Here is a 26369-nt window from a genome sequence, read left to right as displayed (position 1 = left end):
TGGAGTCCAGCCCCTTCCGGAGGGCACCCCACCGGCTACCCCAGTCCTATGGGGGTCTGACCTGTGAGGGGGGCCTCCTCTGCCCTTATCCTGACCTGAGTGATACATGTGTGATACCGGGCAAAGTTCAAGGGGTTACTAATAGGATGCAAAGCCCTTAACAATTTGGGACCAGTTTGCAATATTGCCTTAGCTCATCTGGGCTCACGCAACTGCTTTGATCTGCACTAGTTCTGCATTCTTAAGAAATCGCTCTTTTAGTGTGGCAGCACCCAGACTTTGGAACTCCTTGCCTCTTGACACCATCCATGCGCCTTCCCTCTACTGCTTCTGCTAAAAACATTCTTGTTAGGCAAGCCTGCCTAGATATGTAGGGATGCTGACATGTGCTTTAACCTGGTTTTTTAGCTTATTGTTGCAACTTAATTTTTTTTTTGCATGTTTTAAATAGTTGTTGTCCTCCCAATATGTGTGATGCATGTGCCCTGCCAGGCCAGGTTCAAGGTGTTCATACATCAAACCCTTTTCTTGCAAGATCAGGCAGCTTGCTGGACAGGCAACTCCCATTACCCAGCGCTGCCACCCAAGTTCAAGGTGTTTTCTACAAACCCCTCACCTGCTTGGGACTGGTCCACCTGCAAGATCGCCTTGCCACCTGCAACCTGCAGACCTGGTCTCATAATCCTCGTTCCACGCTTCTTTGAAACTGATCTTTCTGCATGGTCCTCTGGAACTCCCTCCCTGTGGACGCCAGGCAGACATCTTCTTTGCTGTACTCTTTTTGGTGCATAGTGAAAACATTTTTGTTTAGGCAAAGCCTATATCCAGTCGTGTGTTTGAACACATGTTTATTTTTTATGTTTTTAAATTACTTGCCTTTAGCTGTTTTTCAAATTGACAATTTCACTGTGGTTTTTGGTGTGAATTGCTTTTGTGAATTGCTTTTTTTTTTAAAAAAAAAAGAAAGAAGTTTATAAGTATTATGAAACCAATCAATCAATAAATTCCTGAGGCAGGAATCTGGGGTGGGGGGGCTTTGGGGAGGGGTGTCTGTGCCACAGAGAGTGTCCAAAGAAAGTAAATAATACCCCCCTGAAATGTCCAGCACCCACCCACCACTCAACCACCCGGCAGGCTCCAGGCCCTCCCATCCAACCCCCTCCCCAAATTTGTCCCCCCCTCTGTCCCCCCTCCACACCTTGCAGAGCCAAGGCTGGTTTCAAATGACCTGCAGGAGCCTGAGCATCCTTATTTTTAACCCCAGGTGGATATTTAAGCCCCTCCAGCAAACGAAACCTGAGCAAGGCCCCCCCCGCCCAGCTCCTTCTCTCTCCCTCTACCTTCGCTCTGCCTCGCAGCCCCACCCACCACCCTCTCTATTTTGGGCTCACCGCAGTCAGCACCTCCAGGGATCCTGGAAGACGCCCCCCCCCCGCCCCTCCCTGCCTGCAGAGCACATCTTGTACCCAAAGCGGATTTGTTTTTTGGGGGTGGGGACTGGAGAGTCGGTGGGCCTGGGGTGTGTGGCTTTTCCACACAGAGTGTCCCAGGTGCAGAGCTGCGGCTGCCAGCCAGTGTAGGTAGGCAGGACAGAGCCAGATGGACCAAACTCCGGGAAAAGGCAGCTTCTGAAGTGCCTGTTTAAACCAGCCCTTAATTCAGAAACCATGAGGACCAGAATCTTACTTTATGCTTAGGGTAAAGGCCACATCTCAGTAGGAGAGCTTGGCACGCGGAAGGCTCCAGGTTAATCCCCTACGGACATTCCCAGCCCTTTTGTCTAGGCAACAAAGACTAGGATAACCAAAGGTGTTCTGTGCCCTCGGGCAAAATGGGTGGGTCTTTCCCCTCCCCTGCCCCCACCCTCCACTCATAAACCTGCTGAGTAGGAGAAGGATAGTCCGTGTTGTGTGTGAGAGAGTTGCTCAGAAAGCAGGCTGGAAGTGGGAGACCCAGAGACCTGTTTGCCCCAAAGCAGAGACTAATGGAGAAGCGAGATCTTTTGGGTGTGGATGCTGTGAGCCTCTCCACCCTGTGCTCAGGTTGTATATATGTGCAAATAAAACCGTATATCCTAAAGACACCACACACTGTCCCTCACGGCAAAGAAACCGAACCCGGTAAGCAACTGGAACCCCTGAACTTTCTCGCTGCTCAGAGACTGGGCCGGTGCGCAACACTGGTGTCAGAAGTGGGGTTGTGTTTCCTGGAGGAGAAAGCCTCTCCATCTTATGCTTGGGTGGTATATATATGTAAAGAAAACCAGATATTCTAAAGACACCACAGTCTCTGCTGAACCTCATTCCAAGGAAACTGAACCTGAGTAAGCGCCGGGACCCCTGGAATCTCTCACCACTCAGAGATTGGGGTGGCACGTACAAATATTTATGCTGATGTTTGCCTGCAAGGTTCGGTCACAGTTTGTTCCTGACCACATGCTGACTGCTGATTCTGGCCACGCCTGCCTGTCTTAGCCTGCCACATTCCCTCCTTCTCCTGGCTAGTCTTGTTATTAGCCTGGGGAACGAACTCTTCCCTGCACTGGTGTTTGCCAATATCCACCTGCCATTCCTGATTAATAGCCCCCTTTGCGAGGGGCTCTTGGGTTGTGTGGAATAAGCGGTGTTTTGCATATCAGCCTCCTCCTCTCTCGCTGGAGGCCCCCGGCTCCTGCAATTCCTTCTCCTGCTGTTTTGAAGACAGCAGACGCATTTCAGTCTTAGCAGGCAAAGGCCTGCGTTCGAGAGCTGGTAAACTGTGACTCCTGCGTTCCAGGGCTAGGTGCCCTTTAGGTACCTTTCACCTCTCTAATTCTGAGAAATTGAATCCCTCGGGTGGGAGATGCAAACATTCTGGCCACAGCGACACTTTCTGCAGAATCCACAGGCTTTACTGCTTTTCTTTAAAACCTGTCACGCATGTTGCTAGGCCTCATCGTTGTCGATTGTATCTGGGGCCATTTGCCAGTTTCCAGCAGCTGTGCTGAAACACCTTGGTTGGACTCCTGATCATGGCCACCTTTTGAGGGGGTGGGGGGGCAGGTCTTGGGCCTTACTTAGTTCTCCAAACAGGCCCAGAGGGTTTGCAGGATGAAGTCTGGCCTTTTCAATGGTGGCTCCCTGATTGCGGAATGCTTTCCCCCGAGATAGGCAAGAAAGGAACGTAATAAATAACAGTTGCGTTTGCAGCCCTGCAAATGACGCAACCCCCCCCTCTGTACCTCATTATCAGGATTCTAATTGTTTCTGCGCAGGGTGGGGGCGCACGTACCTTGGAACAGAAGGAGACAAACACACACACATGCCAACAGAGGACCTTTGTCTTTGGGGGTGTCACAGCTGCACCCCCCCTGTTGCAGCAACGAAAAGGTTTTAGGGAGCTGCCTTATCAAGTCCACCTAGCTACATGTTGTCTGCACTGACTGGCAGGTGGCTCTCGAGGGTTTCAGAAACCGCCCCTGCTCTGCCACGGAGCTCCAGCCCTGCGTAAGGAGAGGTTTTCCTCTTCCTTGGAATCACACAACGTGTGGCGTGTGAAGGGCACCCAAAGCTCATCCAGTCCATCCCCGCACAATGTCTTAAGGGAGCCACGCAGAGTGCAGCCCAGACGCCTGGACCTGTCCAGGGCCGCTGCCTCCTCCTCCTCCTTTCCATCCTGCAGTGGCCCTTAAGGCCAGTGATGCCTCGGCTGGGGCTATTTTTAACCCTCGCTGCAGCACTTGGCCGGGGACAGCTGCTGTTATTTTAATCAGCCACAAATGCCGCCCCGGGGCCCGGCAGCTTAAGTGAGCTCTGACACTATTTCGGCCCTTTCTGCTGATCCAGAGTCTTATTTTTATACCGGCTGCCCAGATCCCCTTTCTGTGCCATTAGCACCTGGGGCAGTTAGGAACGGGTCTGGGGCCAACGGCAGCTGGCAGGCAGGGCGGGGGGCGGGGGGGGGCGAAGGCGCACACTGCTCTGCGTTCACCTGGGATCCAGCTAGCCTGCCCAGGGAACGGAATCAGGAGCTGTGATTCCTGCGTCGCACGGGGTTGGGATAGATGACCTTTGGGGGTCCCTTGCAACTCTACGATTCGATGAGCTCCCCACCCACTGGGTTTCAACAGGCCGGTCGCTGTGGCCCCAAACACAACACCCGCCAGATTATTTTGATTTGCCCCCGCAGCCCCCACTTCCAACCATGCAAGAGGGGTGAGACTCCCCGCTTTTCCTGGCACCACGAGGGTCTCCTCTTCCGGAGGGACAGCAAGGGGCGAGGCCTGGAGAACAGGTTAAATTAACTTTTATTGCCTCTTTCTGACTACATGGTCTGGCTTTCGACTACAGGTTGTAAGGAGGGGGTGGCTTGCTGCCTTTAGTAGTAGGTCTCCTTTTCCACCCAGCCTGGGAAAGGAAGAGGGAGGAGAGAGAGAGAGAGAAGAGTTAGTGTGTGTGTGTGGAATAATTAATAATAATAATAATAATAATAATAATAATAATAATAATAATTTATTTATAGCCTGCCCATCTGGCCGGGTTTCTCCAGCCACTCTGGGCGGCTTCCAATGGAATATTAAAATACAATAACATATTAAACATGAAACGGATGGTTGAGTTGGGAAAAGATACACTTGCATGAGACCATGAGGAGGGTGTTGCAGCGGCTGGATCAGGCCAAAGGAGACCCCTTTGCCCCACAGCCCTGGGCCACAGTGGCCAAAAAGCCCCTGAGAACCCAGGAATCGAGATAGACTGCCTCTGGAGCTGGAGTCTCCATAGGAACATCCAAAGAGCCGCTGGATCAGGCCCAAGGGAGACTCCTGCTCCCACAGAGGCCAACCAGCGGGAAACCCACCGGCAGGATCTGAGGGCAATGGCACCTCTCCATTTGTGTCCCCCCATTATCTTGATTTTCAGGGCAGATTGCCACTGGGCCTGGAGGTTCTGCTGCCACAGGAGCCCCCCATAGGGAGTGCCTGGCTGCTGGATCAAGCCAACTTGAGGTGTGATGGCCTGGGATTCGGACTCGGAGGCTGGACCTGAGGGATCCCAGCCTTCACAGGATTCCCTGCCTCCAGAACCAGCTGAGCCGGGGCTGGGGCCTGAGCCTGAAGGGTCCTCACCTGTGCTGGGTCCTCAGGTGAGTCTGCTCTGGCTCCTGAGGGGATGGAGGACCCATTGCCTGCAGGTGCTCCACTCTCAGCCCCGTCAGGAGAAGGTGAGGTTGCCTCTGGGTCCGGTCACCCTCCAGCCTCTCCTGAGCTGCAGAGGCTCAGGGCAGGGAGGCAGAGGGAACTAAGTTCCCGCAGGAGGAGGGCTCGCCTCCAGGCCAGGAGAGGCGAGTCACCTGAGGATCGTGGCCGCCCTATGCCTCGGGGCAGATAAGAGCCAGCCAGCCCCAGTCCCATGTTGCGGGAGTAACATTGTTGGTTGCTAGTTCCTGCCTGAACCCTGTCCTGCGTTCCTGCCTGAGCTCCCGGCCCGACCTGGCTTCCTGCTTGTGTGATAAGAATTTTAAAGTCTTAGATATATAATAAATGTTCATAAATGTACCAACCAAGCACATACATAGATCATCACAGCAAGGCCAACCTGAAACCATTTTGATTCCTAAACTGACCCAATCTTTTCTCTGCAAGGTCAAAATGGAAAAGCCTCCCCATTGTCTTTTCCTTCACAAATCCTGTCTTAAGGGTATGTCTGTGTTTGAATAGGGTGTGAGCCTGTAACATGGCCAGGAACCGTATTTTTCGCTCTATAACACGCACCCGACCATAACACGCACGTAGTTTTTAGAGGAGGAAAATCCGTAGGCATGCCACCCGTAGGCATTCCCTCCATAACATGCACAGACATTTCCCCTTACTTTCTAGGAGGAAAAAAGTGAGTGTTATGGTGCAAAAAATACGGTATTTCTCATTACAAAAGACTGGCCAGGCTCCCCAGGAAATCCAATCAAGTAACCTGCCAGACAGGAGATAAACAACAACAGGAGAAAAACAATATTCAAATTTCTGTTTTAGACCGCCTTTTCTGTGATGTATCTGAGGGGTGGTCTTAGGTTACACCCCTTCTGTGATGTATGTATCATGTTTCTGGGGGTGGTCTTGATCTACAGGGTGGCAATTTCAAAAGTCTTTATAAGCCCTTGCACAGCATTTTTGTGGGTCCTCCTCCTTCTCCTGCATGTGAGGGGAGCACCCTGTTGCAACAGATCAATAAAGATCAGGCTTACTAGCTGCTTTGCTTCTCAATATTCTCTGCTTGGCCTCTGTTATTCTCTCCTACCAATAGGGAACCTATGTAAGGACTCTATATGGGCTCTTGCGTCCCCCATAAGGGAAAAGGGCAATTTTTGTTTACAACACTTGCATGCCTGTTCCCGACTTCACCCGACTCCCTGCCCTGCACCCAGCTTCAGCTACTACGGACTGCCTCTCCGTTGCACCTTTGACCACGGACCGGACTTGGACCTCGCCTCTCAGGTAACCCACGGGACCAGCACGTGAGCGTTCCCTGGCATTCAGAGGTGCCCTGTCTCCGACAGAGGACGGAGGACGCAGCCATTGTGGCTAGAAGCCACCGGTCGATTCATCCTCCGGTCATTTGCCCATCGGAGCCTAAGACGGGGGTCCATCCAGTCCGGCCTCCCATTTTCACGGCGGCCAACCAGGGGCCCCCGAGGGAAGCCCTGCACATCCTTTTTGGGTGGGGGGTCCAGGACGACACTCACCACCAGGGTAGCGGCGTATGAGGAGCTTCCTGACTTCGTCGTAGATGAAAATGAGGAGGCTGTACGGGAAAGCGCAGAACCACCAAGTCACCCTGGAGAGGAGAGAGGGAGGGAGAGAAGCGCTTTGGTTTTTTCCCCCCAAATGCTTTTTATTGAGTTTTCTTTAACATACACAAACAAAATAAATACTCTAAAATTCAACAGTCATATGTCTACTTATTTTCAAAACGCTCCATCGCGCACAGACTTCCATCCCTCCCTTCAACAGGCTTTCATATTGAACTTTCTCTTTTTTCGCAGGATATTATTAGCACACCAGAAAATTTAGTTTAATCCTACTACAGTCTTTAAACTTCTACAGTTATTACCTATATATTCCGTTCATTTTTGAACTTTGTTTCCTCTTGGTTATGGATCCTGTGGATCAGTTTTGCTAATTCTACATATTCAACCATTTTTGTCTGCCCCCCCCATTAGTGTTGGTATTTCCTGAGTTTTCCATTTTTGGGCTACTAAGATTCTGGCGGCAGTTGTAGCATTCATAGTCTCTGATCTGCTTTTCTTATTTCATCTCCTATCAACCCCAGCAAAAAGGCTTCCGGGTTTTTTGGGGGAAGGTGTATTTAAACAGTTTTTTCAATTCGTTATAAATCATATCCCATTTTTTCCTTTTTTTGAAATTTTTTTGAAGTGACTCAGGGAGCCTTCCTCCCCCCTCCCCCCTCCCCCAGCCCCCAATCCTCTTTTGGTGCCATCACTATCTCAGCCTGGGACCCTCGTACCTATGGGACCACTTCTCCTGGTCTGCCCTGCGGAGGACCTTAAGGTCCACAAATAACAACACCTTGGAGGTCCCAAGTCGCAAGGTGGTTAGACTGGTCTCAACTAGGGCCAGGGCCTTTTCAGTGCTGGCCCCAACGTGGTGGAACGCTCTGTCCCAAGAGACTAGGGCCCTGTGGGACTTGACATCTTTCTGCAGGGCCTGCAAGACAGAGCTGTTCCGCCTGGCCTTTGGTTTGGACTCATTCTGGCCCTTATGTTTCCCTCCCCTTACGGTCTTGATCATAGAATCATAGAATCATAGAATCATAGAGTTGGAAGAGACCACAAGGGCCATCGAGTCCAACCCCCTGCCAAGCAGGAAACACCATCAGAGCACTCCTGACATATGGTTGTCAAGCCTCTGCTTAAAGACCTCCAAAGTAGGAGACTCCACCACACTCCTTGGCAGCAAATTCCACTGTCGAACAGCTCTTACTGTCAGGAAGTTCTTCCTAATGGGCTACTTTTAAAACGAGGCTGCATTTTAAATTGCATTTTAACCTGTATTTTAAATTGGGTTGTTCCCCCCCTCCCTCTCTTTCCCCCCTATTATGTTTTTACTGTGATTTTATTTTATTGGTGTTAGCCGCCCTGAGCCTGGCTCTGGCTGGGGAGGGCGGGGTATAAATAATAATAATAATAATAATAATCTCCTGCGAGAGGGAGTTCCACAGTTCCACTGCACACAGGATGGAGAAGGACTTTCTTTTCTCTGCCCTGAGACTTCCATCCTTCAGCTTCCATGGGCGCCCGTGAGTTCCAGTGTTATCCCGAGAGACAGAGAGGAGCTCTTCTCTCTGCTTTCTCCTGATCAGCAGCTGCCAAGCCGCCCCCTCCTGGCGCTGAGCCCTTGCCAGATCCTGGTAGATGGGGCCGCCTCAAGAACTGGGCTCTTAAAGGGATTAGTGGGCAGAAGTGGGCCCAGCCGAGGATTTAGGCCCTGAGCGCAGCGCAGGACAGGAGATGGGCAAATCTGCCAGTTTCCAAAGCCTCTCACTTTCTCCTCCGGCCAATCTTAAAATTCAGCTCCCTCCACAACAGTCTGCGAATTTTCCACGGGAATTCGTTACCACTTCTGCGCGAATTTCTCCGAAACTTTTTTTGTGGTGAGGCTCATTTGGCAACGAGGGGGAACGGGCCTTTTAGTGCCGTCATCAGCCTGGCCCTGTGGAACTCCCTGCCACTAGAGATTAAGCAGGCGCGCCTTCCGTCTTTAACATCTTAAATGCCGGCTGAAAACTTTTTCTATTCTGCAGCTGCTTAAGAAGACATCTTCCCACGATTGTTCATTGATGTCTGATTCATTTTTTAAAAATGGGTTTTATTGTGTGGCTTTGCATTTTAAACCACTTGGAGGCATTTTTTGATGACGCAGTGGTATACAAATATTTGTGTAAATGAATAAATAAATGAATGAATGAATGATGATAGAGATAGATAGATTGACGTGCAAATGAATGAATGGGTCCTAGAAAACCCCACAAGCCTGAGCTCTGCTCTAGAGAGGGGTAAAGGGCAGAGACAAAGCCCCCCCTCCTCACCCGCTGATCCAACCCCACCAGGTCTGGACAGGCCACTTACTTGAGTGGGTACATGCGCAAAGCCACCCCCATCCCAGGGCAGTAGGAGAGGAAAGCGGCCAAGGCTGTCTCTTCCAGGAGGCCGAAGATCAGGATCTTGTTCCTGGAGGGAAAAAGAGAGAGGAGGGTGGGGTGGGGGTCACAAGGAAGGAGCTCAGGAGGACTGAGGGCCACTAGGGACCCGCTCCACCCTCCAGCTTCCTCCTGCTCACATCGTGTAGCGACAACGCAGGAAGCTGCCTGAAGCCCCAAAGACTTTCTTTGGCTGCTGCCAGTCAGTGCAGATCATTCTGAGCTCGATGTATAGCAAGGGTGTGACAAGGGATAAGGCAGTTTCCTATATTCTGATGGATGGGCACCTGCTAGGAGTGCTCTAGCTGCGAGTCCTGCATCGCAGGGGGGTGGACTGGATAAGCGTTGGGGGTCCCTTACAACTTCACAGTTCTAGGTTTCTGTGAGCAGGGATTAGTTGGCTATGAACCAGGGTCAAAAAAGGAAAGGTACGGAACACATGTGGCACTGTGGGTTAAACCACAGAGCCTAGGACTTGCCGATCGGAAGGCTGGCGGTTCGAATCCCTGCAACGGGGTGAGCTTCCATTGCTCGGTCCCTGCTCCTGCCCACCTAGCAGTTCGAAAGCAAGTCAAAGTGCAAGTAGATAAATAGGTACCACTCCAGCGGGAAGGTAAATGGCATTTCCGTGCGCTGCTCTGGTTCGCCAGAAGCGGCTTAGTCCTGCTGGCCACATGACCCGGAAGGAAGCTGTATGCCGGCTCCCTTGGCCAATAAAGTGAGATGAGCGCCCGAACCCCAGAGTCGTCTGCGACTGGACCTAACAGTCAGGGGTCCCTTTACCGTTACCTAAAGGACCCCTGGATAGTTAAGCCTAGTCAAAGGCAATTATGGGGTTGCGGCGCTCATCTCACTTTCAGGCCGAGGGAGCCGGCGTTTGTTCGCAGGCAGCTTCCTAGGTAATGTGGCCAGAAGGACTAAACCGCTTCTGGCACAACGGGATACCATGACGGAAACCAGAGTGCACGGAAACACTGTTTAACTTCCCACCAGAGTGGTACCTATTTATCTACTTGCATTTTTGACATACTTTTGAACTGCTAGGTTGGCAGGAGCAGGGACCAAGCCCAAGGCTCAGTGGTTTAGACCACAGCGCCACCCACGTCCCCTTTGAAACATACAACACCCTGAGTTTTTGCTCTCAGATGTGCTATATTAATTTAGGGTTCTTAAAGATTTCCGGCTGAAATGAACGTGAGGAGCAAAATAGTGTTTGGGTGGGGACGAAGCATGGGGCTGCCTCTGCTCTCTGGCAAACACTTGTATCAGAACAAGTTTTGAGATGATTCTTTACTGTCATTAAAAAGTAAAGGTACCCCTGACCGTTCAGTCATGACCGGCTCTGGGGTTGCGGCGCTCATCTCGCTTTACTGGCCGAGGGAGCCGGCGTACAGCTTCCGGGTCATGTGGCCAGCAGGACTAAGCTGCTTCGCTAAGCGAACCAGAGCAACACATGGAAATGCCGTTTACCTCCCCGCCGGAGTGGTACCTATTTATCTACTTGCACTTTAACATACTTTTGAACTGCTTGGCTGGCAGGAGCAGGGACCGAGTAATGGGAGCTCACTTCCGTTGTGGGGATTCGAACTGCCGACCTTCCGATTGGCAAGCCCAAGAGGCTTGGTGGTTCAGACCCCAGCGCCACCCACATCCCAGGAGAGGTACATGGAGCCTCCAAGTTCAGATGCGTATCTATTTTTGGTTGAGGCCGGGACTTACTTCATGCCTTGCTGGAAGACCGAGTTCCTCCTGGTCTTGCAGATGATCAGGTCGGCCCACTGTACCACCACGATGCTGGCGAAAAAGGCCGTGTGGCAGGTGAACTCCACCACCTTCCGCTGCTCGTAGGTCTGCGGAGAGAGAGAGAACCACAGAAGTGTGGGCGCACCTGCTTCAAACTCTCCCTGCAATGTGGGAATCGCAGCTCAAAAACACCCGACGGGGGGCCCACCCCACTCTGTCTCCAAAGAGGATAAAGCAATAAAACCATCACAATAAAAAAAGCAACAACTGTGATTTAAAACTTTCAAAAAGTGAAAAATAACAACAGGCGAAAAACAGGTTAAAACACGCCATTGGCTTTCTATACGTCAGGACAGGCTTAAACAAAAATATTTCCAGCAGGTGACAAGAAGAACAGAGGGAATAATAATAATAATAATAATAATAATAATAATAATAATAATAATTTATTTATACCCCGCCCTTCCCGGTTCAGAAAACCGGGCTCAGGGCAGCTAACAACAAATTTAAAACACTTAATTGATGCAACAAAAAACAACATAAAATACAGTATAAAACGTGAATAATAATTCAGGATACAAAAATCAACTTACGGGGAAAATCCATCCAATAAACATTAGATGATTGCCAGGGCTAGCTGGCTAAATTAGTTCTATTTGGGCCAGCGAGGAGACCAGGGGAGAATTAGTTGTGGGACCCCAGAGTGGGTAATCGTCATAAAAAGGGAAGGACGGGGAATAAAAGATCAGGCTGAATTCAAATTAAGGCCAGGCGGAATAGCTCTGTCTTACAGGCCCTGCGGAACGAGGTTAAATCCTGCAGGGCCCTGGTCTCGTGGAACAGAGCATTCCACCAGGTTGGAGCCACCACTGAGAAGGCCCTGGCCCTGGTAGTGGATAGTCTGACTTCCTTAGGGCCCGGGACCTCTAAACTATGATGGCAATGCTGCTGTATTAAAAGAAAAAAATCTTTAAAATGAGGAAGAGGGGTGCTGTTGCATCTCCACGCAGAGGCCCCCTCAGCAATAAGAGGGCTCCCCACTCACCCACTCCTGCCCATAGCTGTCTTCCAGGTCGTTTTTGGAGCGGTCGTCCCAGTCCAAGCGGATGCCCAGCAAGGTGGAGGGGAGGAAGCCATTTTCGGCCAGGATGACAAAATAAGTGAAGAAGCCCCCAAGGGCCTGGATCATACCTGGAGGGAGGGAGAGAGTCATTCCTCCTGGAGGGCACCTGAGCAAAGCTCTGCCAGCAGGAAGTGCAAGGAGAACTCAGTGGCTGGCCTGCCACTTCTGGGCCAGGGCAGAATCTGCTGAAGGGGAAGACAGAGGCGGCAGGAGAGAAAGGCTGTCTGGGTTTGCCATGGGGTGGGCTGTTGGGGGAGCATTGTTTGCACCTGCCTCCCCATAGCAAGCCCTAGGAACCCAGAGTAAGGAGTTCCCAAGAAAAATATTTTAAAAATCATTAAGAGAATTCAAGTTAATAAGGAACTCAAAAGAGAGGGACAAGTTTTTGGCTAGGCATAAAATAGTGTGTGTGTGTGTGTGTGTGTGTGTGTGTGTGTGTGGTGGGTTGTGTATGTGTGAAAGTTCATAGAATCACAGAACTAGAGATTTGGAGGGACTCCCAGAGTCATCTAGTCCAACCACCTATGCAAAGTAGGTTCAGTCGCGAACGACTCTGGGGTTGCGGTGCTCATCTCACTTTATTGGCCGAGGGAGCTGGCATACAGCTTCCGGGTCATGTGGCCAGCAGGACTAAGCCGCTTCTGGCGAAACCAGAGCAGCGCACGGAAACGCCATTTACCTTCCCGCTGGAGGTTTATCTGTTTATGTACTTGCACTTTGACGTGCTTTTGAACTGCTAGGTTGGCAGGATCAGGGACCGAGGAACGAGAGCTCACCCCGTCGCGGGGATTCGAACCACCGACCTTCTGATCGGCAAGTCCTAGGCTCTATGGTTTAACCCACAGCGCCACCTGCGTCCCTTTTCTCTGCAATGTAGGAATCAGCTAAATCACAGCCTGCAAAGGTACTCAGCTTTGGGGCTCCTTTCGGGTGTGAAGTCACTGGACTCTCTTTTTCTTGACCTACCCTATTTTGCTTAAATGTCGATAGATGCTAAATTAACAGCTTGGTCATAGTGTTACGTTCTAGTGATATTATGCTTTTTATGACATAACGTTGTTGTATTACTGGCAGCTGTCTCTGTCTCTGTCGTGCCCCCTCTGCAATATTGATTTAGGACAGTGGTTCCAAACTGGTGATCTGCAGACCCCAGTGGGGTGGTCTGTGGCTACCACAGAGATATCAGTTTCCCCCACAAAAAAAGTATGGTGTCCACCGGCTTGGCTTTTAAAAAACAGGGGGTCTGCAATGCTTAGCTAATTGGGAACCACTGATTTATGACATTTATGCCTCACCCTTTTCCCTCCAAGTAGCTCAAGTTGATGTGTGTGGTTCTTCCCCCCTTTTCATTTAGTCCCCACAACAACAGCAACCTTGTGAGGTACGTTAGGCTAAGAGAGGCAGTGACTGGCCAAGTTCACACCCAGGAAACTTCAGGGCCGAATGGGGATTCGAAACAGGTCTCTCCCCGGTGCTAGTCCTATACTCTAACCATAGTGGCATGGTGGCATCTACAGCGCTCCCCTTCTTATTCCCCAATCTGTGGCCTGGAAACTGGGTGCTTTGTGCCAGCCCCTCACCGATCTGCCCGTAGGCCATGCTGATGAGACGCTCGTTCACCAGCTTGTCCGTCCTGGGGTTTCTCGGCTGCCTCTTCATGATGTCGCTCTCCGCAGCTTCGTAAGCCAGGGAGATGGCCGGCACCTAAGGGAGAAGGAGCAGCGGGGTGCAAATTTCAGTGGGGCAGCAAGAACCAGAAACAGATATAAGGCTGTGGAGGGGTCCAGCTCCATTTCCCCACCGTTAATATTTTGGGGATGATCCCCATGTTGGTGGGAGAGGTGCTCTTGACTGAAAACCCACACAGGGTTTTTTTCAGGGTCGGCATTTGAGCAGGATCTTGCCCCCCCCCCCAAACCTCTGCAAGCTCTAGGGTTCGATTTCAGAGTTTCGTGGATGACTGAAATGAGCTGCTATGAAATATATGTGGGAATGTTCAGGGATGTAGGAGAGGATACATTGTTTGACTATAGCCTTTCCAACTTGTGTAAACAAGTTCACAGTTTAGCAGAGTAACATTCCCCCTTTTAAACTCACAGCGGATGCATTTGCTAAAGCCTCTAGAATAAGTGTTCTGGTATTTTCCCCTTATTCGCTCATAAAAGATAAGACACGACACAGTCTTCTATAAAAGTATAAAAAGAGTTTACTCACATTCTGTTCACAGTCGGATCCCAGAAGGCAGACTTAGCTTAGAAAAGTAACATACACCTGGAAACTATCTCATAAGGAGACAGTCCCTTTGTCCTCTCTTGGCTGGAGACCAAGAGAGCATATTTGGCTAAGCAGATGTTGCTTCTTTGATGCATGTAGTCAAAGAGAGAGAGATGGCTGCCCTGCCCTGGGCTTTTGTCGTTACCTGCACAGGTGAGGCCACGCCCACCTCTAGTCCCATGCAGAGGAAGTCTGTCCCAGCCCAGAAGGAAACAGGAAGTTGACCTGCTGGCTGGACAAACACTCCTCCCCAGGTGTTCACTCTAGGAATGCTGTACTTGACTGCTCTTGTGTTTCACATCCCACATGTGGGAGAGGTGCTCTTGACCACACAGGGTTTTTCAGGGTTGGCATTTGAGCAGGATCTTGCCCCCCCCCGAACCTCTGCAAGCTCTAGGGTTCGATTTCAGAGTTACGTGGATGACTGGAATGAAAATATGCTGCCCACTCTGGGAACCACCAATTCAGATTATGCATAGAACTGTACCGCCTTTCATTGGCTAATGGATCACAAGATTTTGTTTCAATGCAACCTTCTTTGTCTGCTGCCCCCCTCCCTGGGCCCTGGTGACACTCACCATGTCGGTGCCCAGGTCGATGCAGAGGATGGTGACGGTGCCCAGGGGAAGAGGGATGTTGGCGATGATGAAGAGCAGGAAAGGGGTGATCTCTGGAATGTTGCTGGTCAGAGTGTAGGCAATGGACTTCTTCAGGTTGTCAAAGATCAGGCGACCTGCCGGGCAGAGGATGGGGGCGCCGGTCATTTGTTTCATAAAATTTATACACCTCTTAATTGTAAAAACAAACAAACCACCGTCAAAGAAAACGTGTGCTTTGGGAGCTGCACAGTTGGGGGAAAACCAGTGCTGTCCAGGGTTGTCAAGACTGCGGAGAGAATAACTGGGTGCACTCTTCCCACCTTGGATCAAATGTACGCTTCCAGGTGCCATAAGAAAGCAGCAGAGATAGAGCAGGACAGTGCTCACCCCGGAAATGATCTCTTTCAGCTTCTGCCTTCTGGAAGAAGGTCCAGGGTTAGAAAGACCAGGACTAGCCGCCTGAGAAACAGTTTCTACCCAAATGCGATTTTGGTTTTAAACGCAGTGTAAGGTAGTCTCTGTGGGAGTATATTGTATTTAATTATGGGGTGTCAGAGTTTTTAGGGGGCTAACTAGGCTGGGATAGCTGGGATAGCAGGCTTGTTGGTTTTAGAATGTCTGATGTAGATTTTTTCAATTTCGTTGTTTGTATGGGACAATGAAAATAAAGATTATCATATTGTATCGTATTGTATTGTATTGTAATAAAATCACCATTAAGAGCAGCTCTTTAAAACATTCAAAAGACAAAATCAGCAATAAACTAAAAATGAGTGAAAACACACACCAGCAATTCTACATGCCTAAACAAAACTGATAAATCAGTTGGGTGGGCGCATATGGGGCGAGGGGGTGAGAGGGACGGGCGAAGGAGGGGCAGCAGGGCCTCCTGGCTCGACTCGGCGCCCCTTCCACCCACCTTCCTCCACCCCCGTAACGATGGAGGCGAAGTTGTCGTCCAGGAGGATCATGTCCGCAGCCTGCTTGGAGACGTCGGAGCCAGCGATTCCCATGGCGATGCCAATGTCGGCCTTCTTCAAGGCGGGCGAGTCGTTCACCCCGTCCCCGGTCACTGCCACAATGGCCCCCTGGAGAACAGGAGGGGGAGGGGGGTCAGCGCCAGACGTTGGGAGAAGGTGCAGAATGACAGGATCTACTGTGTCTGATGTATGTGGTAGACATGGGGGAAAGTGGCTCAGGAAGCACTGACCCAAATATTATTGTTGTTATTATTGCTGCTATTATTCTTACAGTGGATGCTCAGGTTGCGAACGTGATCCGTGCGGTATACACGTTCGCAACCTGCTGCGTTCGCAACCTGCGTCTGCGCACACAAGGGTTGCAATTTGGTGCTTCTGCGCATGCACAAAGCACGGTTTAGCACTTCTGTGCATGTGCGACCCCCAAAACCCGGAAGTAACCCGTTCTGGTACTTCCAGGTTTTGGCGGGTCCGTAACCCAAAAAAATGCAACCTGAAGTGTCTGTAACCTGAGGTATGACATTATTATTATTATTATTATTATTATTATTAAAATTTGTATTCACCCTTCAACTGAAGATCACAGGGCAGTTCACAAAATGAAAATACAAAATGAGACCACAAAATATCTAATAAAACAGAAACAAATCAATAACCCTTCTTCCACAAATGCTTTTAAAGGCCAATGATTGTTTAATCAGCCAATGGCCAGGTGCCGAAGACATGTTTTCGCCTGGCACCTGAAGATATGTGGTGAAGGTGCCAAGCAAGTCTCACTGAGAGAGCATTCCACAAATGGGGGGCCACCACAGAAAAGGCCCCGTCTCATGTTGCCACTCTCCTGACCTCTCATATAGGAGGCACATGACAAAAGGCCCCCGAAGATCATTGCAGGGTCATACAAAGCAACTCCTAGGGGAAATGTCTCTAAATGTCCGGCTTTCCTCAATCTTTTCACAGGAGAGAATATTCACTTGAAGCTGAAACCTGTAATGAGTTCTCTTCTACTAGTATCCAGGTATCCAGGCTCGTAACAGCAAGGTCCTGGAAGGACTCAGAGTGGGTTCCCCTTTGCAAACTGGCAAATAGCATTGGTGGGGAAATTAAACAATAAAATAAAATTATTGCGTACCTGGCAGAAAATGAAAACAAGAGGATCTGCCTCACCTGCCTCTGGCAACCTTCCACGATGATGAGCTTCTGCTGCGGGGAGGTGCGGGCAAAGACGATCTCCGTGTGGTTCTTGAGGATCTCGTCCAGCTGCTCAGAGGTCATGTCTTTGAGGTCCGATCCGTGGACCACACAAGCCTTGGCTTCCCTGCGAGGAGAGGGGGAAAGAAGCCACATTGGCGAAGGAAGTCCACGAGACACCTGGCTGGAGGAGGCGGGGGGGAGCGGGGGCTGCCCAGGGACGGAAGTGCCGGCCTACCTGGGGTTGACCTGGTTGACGGGGATGTTGAGGCGGTCAGCGATGTCCTCCACCGTCTCGGTCCCTTCAGAGATGATGCCCACCCCCTTGGCAATGGCCTTGGCGGTGATGGGGTGGTCGCCGGTCACCATAATCACCTGGGGGAACAGGGGCAGAGGCAGCAATCAGGACAAAACCCTCATCTGGTAAAGCCAAAGGTTGCAAGATTCAGGAGAGATAAAGTAAACGTATGGTGACCAGATTTTTTTCAATGAATCCAGGGACACTTTTTTTTTTTTTGGAAGTTGAGTAGCAACAGTGTCAGTAGTGGGGATGGTGAGGCAAAGGACTCTGGGCCCAAGCACACATGCATATTGTATTAAAAAAACCCTGTGCAATGGCCGGCCGCGACTCCCGAGCCTCCCCCAATCAGTCAAAACAAAGGGGGCAAAAACCAACATTCGAAAACTAAAGAAAGGAATATATAGAAGGATCTGGCACTATATAGAAGGATCTCACTATATAGAAGGATCTGGCAACTTCTGTTTCAGTGTATCTGAAGAAGTGTGCATGCACACGAAAGCTCATACCAAGAACTAACTTAGTTGATCTTTAAGGTACTACTGGAAGGAATTTTTTTATTTTAAAGAAAGGAACAACAACTAAAAAAACAACAACAAATCCATATCTTACAAGTTAATACTATAAACACTAAAACAACAACAAGACGTTGACTTCCACCAATCCCACAGAACCTCCTTTATCTCTCATTGTGTCTTCCTGTTTTCCTTATCATCTCTATCCTAGCATCTGAATATAAATCCATGTGCATTTATGTCTCACAGGGTGTGAAAGAAGGGCTTTGCACCTTGCCCGGCAGAGAAACCGCATGCCTTGCGCCCCTCCTGGGCAATGGCGCGCTGCCCGCCTGTGACTCCCAAGCCTCCCCCAATCTTCCCCCTTCCTTTTGACAGATCAGGGGAGACTCAGGAGTTGCGGCCGGTTGGCCGTTGGTAGCACAGTTGGCTCTGGCTGGCTTCAGGAGTTGCTCATGACCATGGCACCCGCCATTTTCCCTCTCCGGAAGTCCCCATATGATTCCAGAGAGGGAAAATGGCTGGTGCTACAGCAGTGAGCAGCTCCTGAAGGCAGCCAGAGCCAACTGCGCTACCAGGCAGGCTCTGGGCTGCTGAGACCTCCACTGCCACGTTTCCCGGGGACAGATCTGCAAATCCGGGGACTGTCCCTGGGAACCGGGGACATCTGGTAACCCTAAAGTAAGGTCCTCCTTCTGTCACACGAAGCAGTGGTGGCCAAGAGCCAAGTGGGGGATTCGCCTCTGGTCTCCCAGTTGCTTTCTCTGGGGCGTATGGGGGGGGGAGAGGGAGGGCAGAAGACAGAGCCCGTCTCCCCAGCATGGCTGACCTTAATCCCGGCGCTCCGGCACTTCCCCACGGCATCCGGCACAGCGGCCCGAGGCGGGTCAATCATGGACATGAGCCCCACAAAGCAGAGGTTGCTGGTGGGGAAGTTGACTTCGTCCGCGTCAAACTTGAAGCCTCGGGGGAACTGGTCTTCGGGGAGGTTGTAATGGCAGAAACCTGTGGGATTGCGGAGACGGAGGGAGGGAGAGTGAGACCCCAAGACCTCGCCCCCTCTGCTCTCCAACACAGTTTGCCTTCAGGCAATAAAACAATGTTATCTGTCTTGATGTCAACAGTGGCAGGGTTTTTTTTATGTAATTAAATACGTTATGGTTACATTCTTGTTGTGTTATTATGCACCCTTTGTTTGAGTGCAAAGGAATAACCTTCTGATGGCAAGAGCTGTTCAACAGCGGAACAGGCTAAACAGAAGTTGGACGGCCACCTGTCAGGGATCCATCTTTAGCTGTGATTCCTCCATTGCTGGTCTGGATTACCAACACTACAATTCCATGAAACACAACGCAGGGAAAGATAATCAATGACTTATTGTTTCAGTTTGAAAACAAGTACAGCGAATGCTGGTTGTATCCAGTGGAATGATTTCTGTTCCAGGCATAGAACAAAGGAGCAAATGCTGGCAATTTCTGCCACAATTTCCCTGAGCAATAATGCAACATGGCGTCAGAAGTTGCTGTTGGTTTCTAAATTCTCACAATAGCCATCACACTCCATTCGAGAGATCTGCATTCATTCACCATGCGCTTTCTTGGCCTCGCTGGGGCACTCTCACTCTCACTCCCACCCCTCCCTTTCCCCACCCCCCTGGCCTCCTCACCCAGCACTCTCTCGCCCAGCCCCCCCAGCTCAAGGTAGGCGTTCTGGAAGGCGTCCCGCATCTCCTCGTCCAGGGGCACCTCCTGGCCTTGCAAGAGGATGTTGGAGCAGCGGTCGAGGATCCTCTCAGGGGCTCCCTTCATCACCAGGACGTAGCCGTTGGGCTTGTCTTCGTGCTCATGGATGGAGAGCTGGAGCAGGACGGAGAAGCGGGGAAGAGAGAGATCTGAGTGGAGGTCTATTCTGAAGCCAAAGGGGCTCTTGGGTGGCCAAATGCCAGGGATTCTTTAGTTGGGGTTCCTGAATAAAACCAACTTTTATTTGTAAAAGGATTTCTATGCCACTGTTTATATACAGTGGCTCGGGTTGCGGACATGATCCATGCGGGAGGCACGTCTGCAACCCACAGCGCCGCATCTGCGCTTGTGCGGGTTGCGATTCGGCGCTTCTGTGCATGTTCAAAGCACAATTTGATTCTGCGCATGCGCAAGCGCCGAAACCCGGAAGCAACCCGTTCTGGTACTTCCGGGTTTCAACGCGTCCGTATCCCAAAAACGCGCAACCTGAAGCGTCTGTAACCCGAGGTAGGACTGTACTGAAAAATTAGGGCGCTGTGCAGAGTTAAAAACAGTACAAAACAATCGGTAAAATGAGCGGTCAAAAAGAGAGGCTCGGACAGGCCTGTTGGCCCAAAAAGGCATTTGGGAGATGCCTGAAAGTCAAAAGCAAGAGGGTGTCTGCCGCCCCTCTGCGTGGGAGCAGCAACACTCTTCTGTCACACAGGGGACAACTAGCAGAACTCCTTTGGACGGCGTCTGTGGTGCCCTTTGTCGCTGCCGTGAAATATGTGCCTGTGCTCCTGCTGCACTTCAGCATTTTAATAAATAATAAATACATTTTTATTTATACCCCGCCCTTCTGGGTTCAGAAAACCGGGCTCAGGGCGGCTAACAACAAATTTAAAACACTTAATTGATGCAACAAAAAACAGCATAAAATACAGTAAAAATGTGAATAACAATAAATTCAGGATTCAAAAATCAGTTTAGGGGGGAAATCCATCCAATAAACATTAGATGATCACCAGGGCTAGCTGGCTGAATTGGTCCTACTTGGGCCAGCGAGGAGACCAGGGGAGAATTAGCTGTGGGATCCCAGAGCGGGGAATCTTCATAAAAAGGGAAGGAAGGGGAATAAAAGATCAGGCTAAGTTCAAATTGAAAGCCAGTTGGAATAGCTCTGTCTTACAGGCCCGGCAGAAGGAGGTTAAATCCTGCAGGGCCCTGGTCTCCTGGGACAGAGCATTCCACCAGGTTGGAGCCACCACTGAGAAGGCCCTGGCCCTGGGGGAGGATAATCTGACTTCCTTTGAGTTTTCCCAGAGTGAAAGCGCAGCTCTCAGTGGCTCTTAGAAGCCCAGTGAGGAGAACCCGGCTTCCTCCCAGCTTCAGAGGTGGCAGCTGTGCAAGGAAAGCCACCTCACCTGAATCCAGGAGACGGAAATGCATGGGTGGACTGAAGATTGCAAAGGGGGGGGGGGTCTTTTTGATGGCCCTGACCCCCCCCTGCCATTAAGCCGAGCTCTGGCCCCCTCTAGCGGACCCTCACAGCCATTTCACTTATAGCACTTGGTTGAATGAACAGATTCAGGCAAGAGTTAACGGGAGAAATCCCAGTTTGAAAAAGGGGCGTCATTATTCTGATCTTGTTTCAGGGAGTTCTTCCTAGTCTCTGCCTTTGGGGACTGACCCCTCTGAGCTCCAAGGCAAAGCAAAGACTTGCTTTATTCACTTACAAACTTCATTTTTTAAAATGCTGTTCAGTCCAAAGGTCCCTGCAGTGGCTTAGGGGGTTTCCTAATTAAAAAATGCCAATACCCAGCAGTATAATAACAGGGGCAGACACAATAAAATTGGGAAACTGTGAAAACCACCTATAGCCCCAAGGATATGGAGACTGTGACAGCCCCCCACCCACCCCCATGTGTCCAGTGTGAGGTAGGTTAGACTGAGAGAGGCGCGGGCTGCCCCCCCCAAGGTCACAAACCAGTGAGCTTCATGGCCAAGGGGGATTCGAACCCGTATCTCCCCCAAGTCCTAGCCTAACACTCTAACCCAACAAACTTTTTCAGACACTCAGACATTGTGGGGGGCCGGGCTATATTTTTTTTGGGGGGGAAATGAACGAATTCCTATGCCCCACAAATAACCCAGAGATGAATTTTAAATAAAAGGTCACATTATACCCATGTAAAAACACTGATTCCCAGACCATCCATGGGCTGGATTGAGAAGGCGATTGGGCTGGATCCAGCCCCTGGGCCTTCGTTTGCCTACCCATGCTCTAACAACTGCACCACCACTGCCACACACACACAAACATGTCCAACCTGGTATTTGTTGGTGGAGTTGAAAGGGATCTCCGTCACTTTGGGGTTCCTGTCGCGCATCTTCTTGACGGACCCACAGGAGAGCTCGATGCATTTCAGGAGGGCGGACTCTGAGGCGTCCCCAGCCGTGTCCCTCTGGCGGAGAGAGAGGGGGCGAAGGAAGGAAGGGGGTCAGGGGAGGAAGTCTGCTGCCCCCCACAAGGTGGCTTGGAGGGAAGTGTCCTCTTTTGGCTCCACATGCAGTGGTGCAATTTGAAACAAGAGGGTAAGTAAGGGGTCGGTGGGGTCTTAGCCCCATCTGCACCACTCACGTCAAGCGCTACCATCTCACTTTGAACAGTTTATGGCTTCCTCCAAAGAACCCCGGGAACTGTAGCTTGTTCAGGGTGAAGAGAGTCATTAAGAAACCCCCCCATTCCACCTCCCAGCGCTACAATTCCCAGAGTGGCTCAACAGCCAACCCTTCTTCCCAGGAAACTCTGGGAACTGTAGGGCCACATTCACATGTAAAGCGCTATGATACCACTTTAGCCAGTCATGGCTTTCTGCAAAGAATCTCTGGGAACTGTAGTTCATTCAGGGTGCAGAGAGCCATTAGGAAATTGAAATAAATTGAAATGGAAATACTTTATTTGTACAACTTGTATGCAGTGAGATTATACGGAGCTCAGAGCCGCAGCGTATGAACGCCCCGCCATCTTGGAACGGAAGATGAGACCCCAGAGCTACAATTCCCAGGGTGGTTTAACAATCGGTCCAGCCATGACTTGCGGGGGCCACTGAGTTCTTCCCGGGTTTTCTGGAGGCTGAATCCGACCTCCCTCTGCTGCCCCCCCCGGTACCTTAGAGATGGGGATCTTGTCCTGCCCTGCTCTGAAGACGGCCCGGTTGCAGAGTCCGGCGATCCGGGCCAGGGCCGTCCACGTGGCCGAGCGCTTGTCAAACGTGGCTCCTGGGGGGAGAGAACCGGGGGTGGGGGGTCAGAGCTATTTGAACAGTGACTTATGGCAATGGAGGGGGGCTGATACTGTGAGCAGGTACCATTGGGTCCTCAGACAGGCGGTAACAATGAGTCCCCAAAGCATAGCTGCCAACTTTTCCCTTTTCTTGCGAGGAATCCTATTCGGAATAAGGTAATTTCCTTTAAAAAAAGGAAAACATTGACAGCTATGCCCCAAAGCGGGAGCATGGGATGGGGCTGCCTGGTTGCCAGCATCTCCCCCATAAATATTTGAGTTAACCTGTGGGGGGAAGGAGAGAACATCTTGTGTTTTAGACTGTTATTATTGGATTCCTAGGTGCCTGTGAGGTGGGGCAGGGGGAACAACAACAACAACAACAACAACAACAACAACGATTTATTATTTATACCCCGCCCATCTGGCTGGGCTTCCCCAGCCACTCTGGGCGGCTTCCAATAAAACACTAAAATACAATAACCTATTAAACATCAAAAGCTTCCCTAAACAGGGCTGCCTTCAGATGTCTTCTAAAAGTCTGATAGCTGTTTATCTCTTTGACATCTGGTGGGGGGGCGTTCCACAGGGCGGGTGCCACCACCAAGAAGGCCCTATGCCTGATTCCCTGTAACCTCACTTCTCGCAGGGAGGGAACCGCCAGAAGGATCTGGACCTCAGTGTCTGGCTGAGTGATGGGGATGGAGATGCTCCTTCAGGTATACAGGACCGAGGCCGTTTAGGGCTTTCAAGGTCAGCACCAACACTTTGAACTGTGTTTGGAAACGTACTGGGAGCCAATGTAGGTCTTTCAAGACAGGTGTTATGTGGTCTCTGCAGCTGCCCCCAGTCACCAGTCTAGCTGCTGTATTTTGGATTAGTTGCAGTTTCTGAGTCACCTTCCAAGGTAGCCCCACGTAGCGTGCATTGCAGTAGTCCAAGCGGGAGATAACCAGAGCATGCACCACTCTGGCAAGACTGTCTGTGGGCAGGTGGGGTCTCATCCTGCGTACCAGATGGAGCTGGTAAACAGCTGCCCTGGACACAGATTTGACCTGTGCCTCCATGGACAGCTGTGAGTCCAAAATGACTCCCAGGCTGCGCACCTGGTCCTTCAGGGGCACAGTTGCCCCATTCAGGACCAGGGAGTCCTCCTCACCTGCCCGCCTCCTGTCCCCCAAAAACAGTACTTCTGTCTTGTCAGGATTCAACCTCAATCTGTTAGCTGCCATCCAACCTCCAACAGCCTCCAGACACTCTGGAGGGAAAGTGGTTCAAGTCCTGATTTGAAAGCTGGGGGGTCATGGGGGCACCCCAGACCAACTCCCCTCCCACCCTGCTTCCCAACAGCAGCTCTTTCCCCCCATGTGCCCTCCCCCCGGCTCCCCGCTCACCGGACTGGTCCTCGGTGGTGTCCGCCTCGTGGATCTGGTTGTCGAACCACATGTGGGCCACGGTCATGCGGTTCTGGGTGAGGGTCCCCGTCTTGTCGGAGCAGATGGTGGAGGTGGAGCCCAGCGTCTCCACAGCCTCCAGGTTCTTCACCAGGCAGTTCTTGCGGGCCATGCGCTTGGCGGTCAGGGTCAAGCACACCTGCCGGGCAGTGGGGAGAGGGTCAAGCAAGGATTGAAAAAAGGGAGAGTCTTCACAGTGGCCAACCAGGTGCCCCTTTGGGGAAACCTGTACGCGGGATCTGAGCACCAAAGCCCTTTTCCCTCCTGTGGTTTCCAGCCACTGGTTTTTGGAAGCATATCCTGCCTCCATTCTGGGAACATTCCTCTAGGGCAGGGTTTGGGGGGACATTTTACACCCCTCCAGGTACAGTGGTACCTCGGTTTAAGAACAGCCCTGTATAAGAATGATTCGTTTTACAAACTCCGCAAAACCGAAGTACAGTGGTACCTCTGGTTGTGAATGGGATCTGTTGTGGGGGCCCCTTCACAACATGAAAAGAACACAACCTGCACTGGCCTGTCTGTGCACGCATGGGTTGCGATTCACCGCTTCTGTGCATGCGTGTGATGTCATTTTGTGCGCCTGTGCAAGCGGCAAAACCTGGAAGTAACCCTTTCTGGTACTTCTGGGTTGCCGCGGGACGTAACCTGAAGAAACGTAACATGAGGCATGACTGTGGTGTCCCGGTTTGTGAACTTTACCTCAGTCCAAGAACGGAATCCGAATGGTGGAAGGGCACTGGTGGTAGGAGGTCTCATTAGGGAACAGTGGCGTAGCGTGGGTTGTCAGCACCCGGGGCAAGGCAAGTACCGTATTTTTCACTCTATAACACGCACCCGACCATAACACACACGTAGTTTTTAGAGGAGGAAAATCCGTAGGCATGCCACCCGTAGGCATTCCCTCCATAACACGCACAGACATTTCCCCTTACTTTTAAAAGTGAGTGTTATGGTGCAAAAAATACGGTAATTTGCGCCCCCTAACCCGTGGATTTGCGCGCCCTACCCCTAACCCCCAGATGTTGCGCCCGGTGTGGCCGGCCCCCCCTGTACCCCCCACGCTACGCCACTGTTAGGGAAAGCACACCGCGGTTGAAGAACGGTTTCGGTTTAAGAACGGACTTCCAGAACGAATTAAGTTCGTAAACCGAAGTACCACTGGCAGAGGAACGGGGGTGCAGAGGGAGCGGACCGCCCCCGGCACCACTATTCTGTTAGGGTGCCATTCTAACAGCCCCCCTGACACATGCCACATATCCCACCGGGTGCCGGGCGCCACACCCCCACAAACAGGGCACCACGGCCCCAGAATGCGTCCCATGCCCCCAGGGCGTGCACCACACGCTCTGGGGGTGCCAGCCATGCCCCCGCCTGCTCTCCATCCCAGGTAGCGGAGCATGCAGCTTCGCCACTGTGAGGTACCACTGTATATTGTTGCTCTCCTTTTCCACAGCGCCCCACAGAACCTAGTTCTGAGCATAGCTGTCAACCTTCCCTTTTTTTGCGGGAAATTCCCTTATTCCAGCGCTGTTTCCCGCTGCTATCCCGGATTGTTAGATATCCCGTAGACTGTCTCCGGGACAGGAGAGGCTGCGGATCCCTTATTTTCAAATCCCAAAGTTGGCAGCTATGGTTCTGAGCCTACCGTGACGGTTGCCAGGAGTCCTTCGGGGACGTTGGCCACGATGATGCCAATGAGGAAGATGACGCCCTCCAGCCAGGTGTAGCCCAGGATGAGGGAGAGGATGAAGAAGGAGAGGCCCAGGAAGACGGCCACCCCCGTGATGATGCGGATGAAGTGCTCGATCTCCATGGCGATGGGGGTGCGGCCCACCTCCAGGCCGGACGCCAGGGAGGCGATGCGGCCCATCACCGTCCGGTCCCCGGTCGAGATGACGATGCCCCGGGCGGTGCCTGCGCAGGACGGGAGGGAAAGGGAAGAGGGAGGGCTTGCTGGTTCCTGGGGTGTCCCTGGCACCCGTGTTCCTCAG

General features: G+C 51.3%; 1 protein-coding gene across 1 annotated transcript in view; it reads right to left on the bottom strand.

Annotated features, from left to right (window-relative positions):
* Positions 1-4267: 4267 nt before the first annotated feature.
* The window catches only part of LOC309520396 (sodium/potassium-transporting ATPase subunit alpha-2), a 44192-nt gene continuing 22090 nt past the window's right edge, over positions 4268-26369 (bottom strand). Inside the window, exons 8-23 of the mRNA XM_082202097.1 lie at positions 26024-26292; positions 24316-24514; positions 22808-22917; positions 21966-22100; positions 19578-19767; positions 18741-18916; positions 17337-17473; positions 17075-17225; positions 15847-16015; positions 14907-15061; positions 13635-13758; positions 11977-12122; positions 10908-11038; positions 9118-9219; positions 6715-6806; positions 4268-4385 (exon numbers count right to left, since the gene is read on the bottom strand). Coding sequence (XP_082058223.1) covers positions 4357-4385; positions 6715-6806; positions 9118-9219; positions 10908-11038; positions 11977-12122; positions 13635-13758; positions 14907-15061; positions 15847-16015; positions 17075-17225; positions 17337-17473; positions 18741-18916; positions 19578-19767; positions 21966-22100; positions 22808-22917; positions 24316-24514; positions 26024-26292 — 2315 coding nt within the window. The 3' untranslated portion in view covers positions 4268-4356. The remainder of the gene's footprint in view (positions 4386-6714; positions 6807-9117; positions 9220-10907; positions 11039-11976; positions 12123-13634; positions 13759-14906; positions 15062-15846; positions 16016-17074; positions 17226-17336; positions 17474-18740; positions 18917-19577; positions 19768-21965; positions 22101-22807; positions 22918-24315; positions 24515-26023; positions 26293-26369) is intronic.

The sequence above is a fragment of the Podarcis vaucheri genome, assembly GCF_965113315.1.
Source record: "Podarcis vaucheri genome assembly, chromosome: 16".
Taxonomy (NCBI): Eukaryota; Metazoa; Chordata; class Lepidosauria; order Squamata; family Lacertidae; genus Podarcis; species Podarcis vaucheri.
The sequence above is the reverse complement of the archived record's forward strand: the minus strand, read 5'-3'. Positions and strand labels throughout refer to the sequence as shown.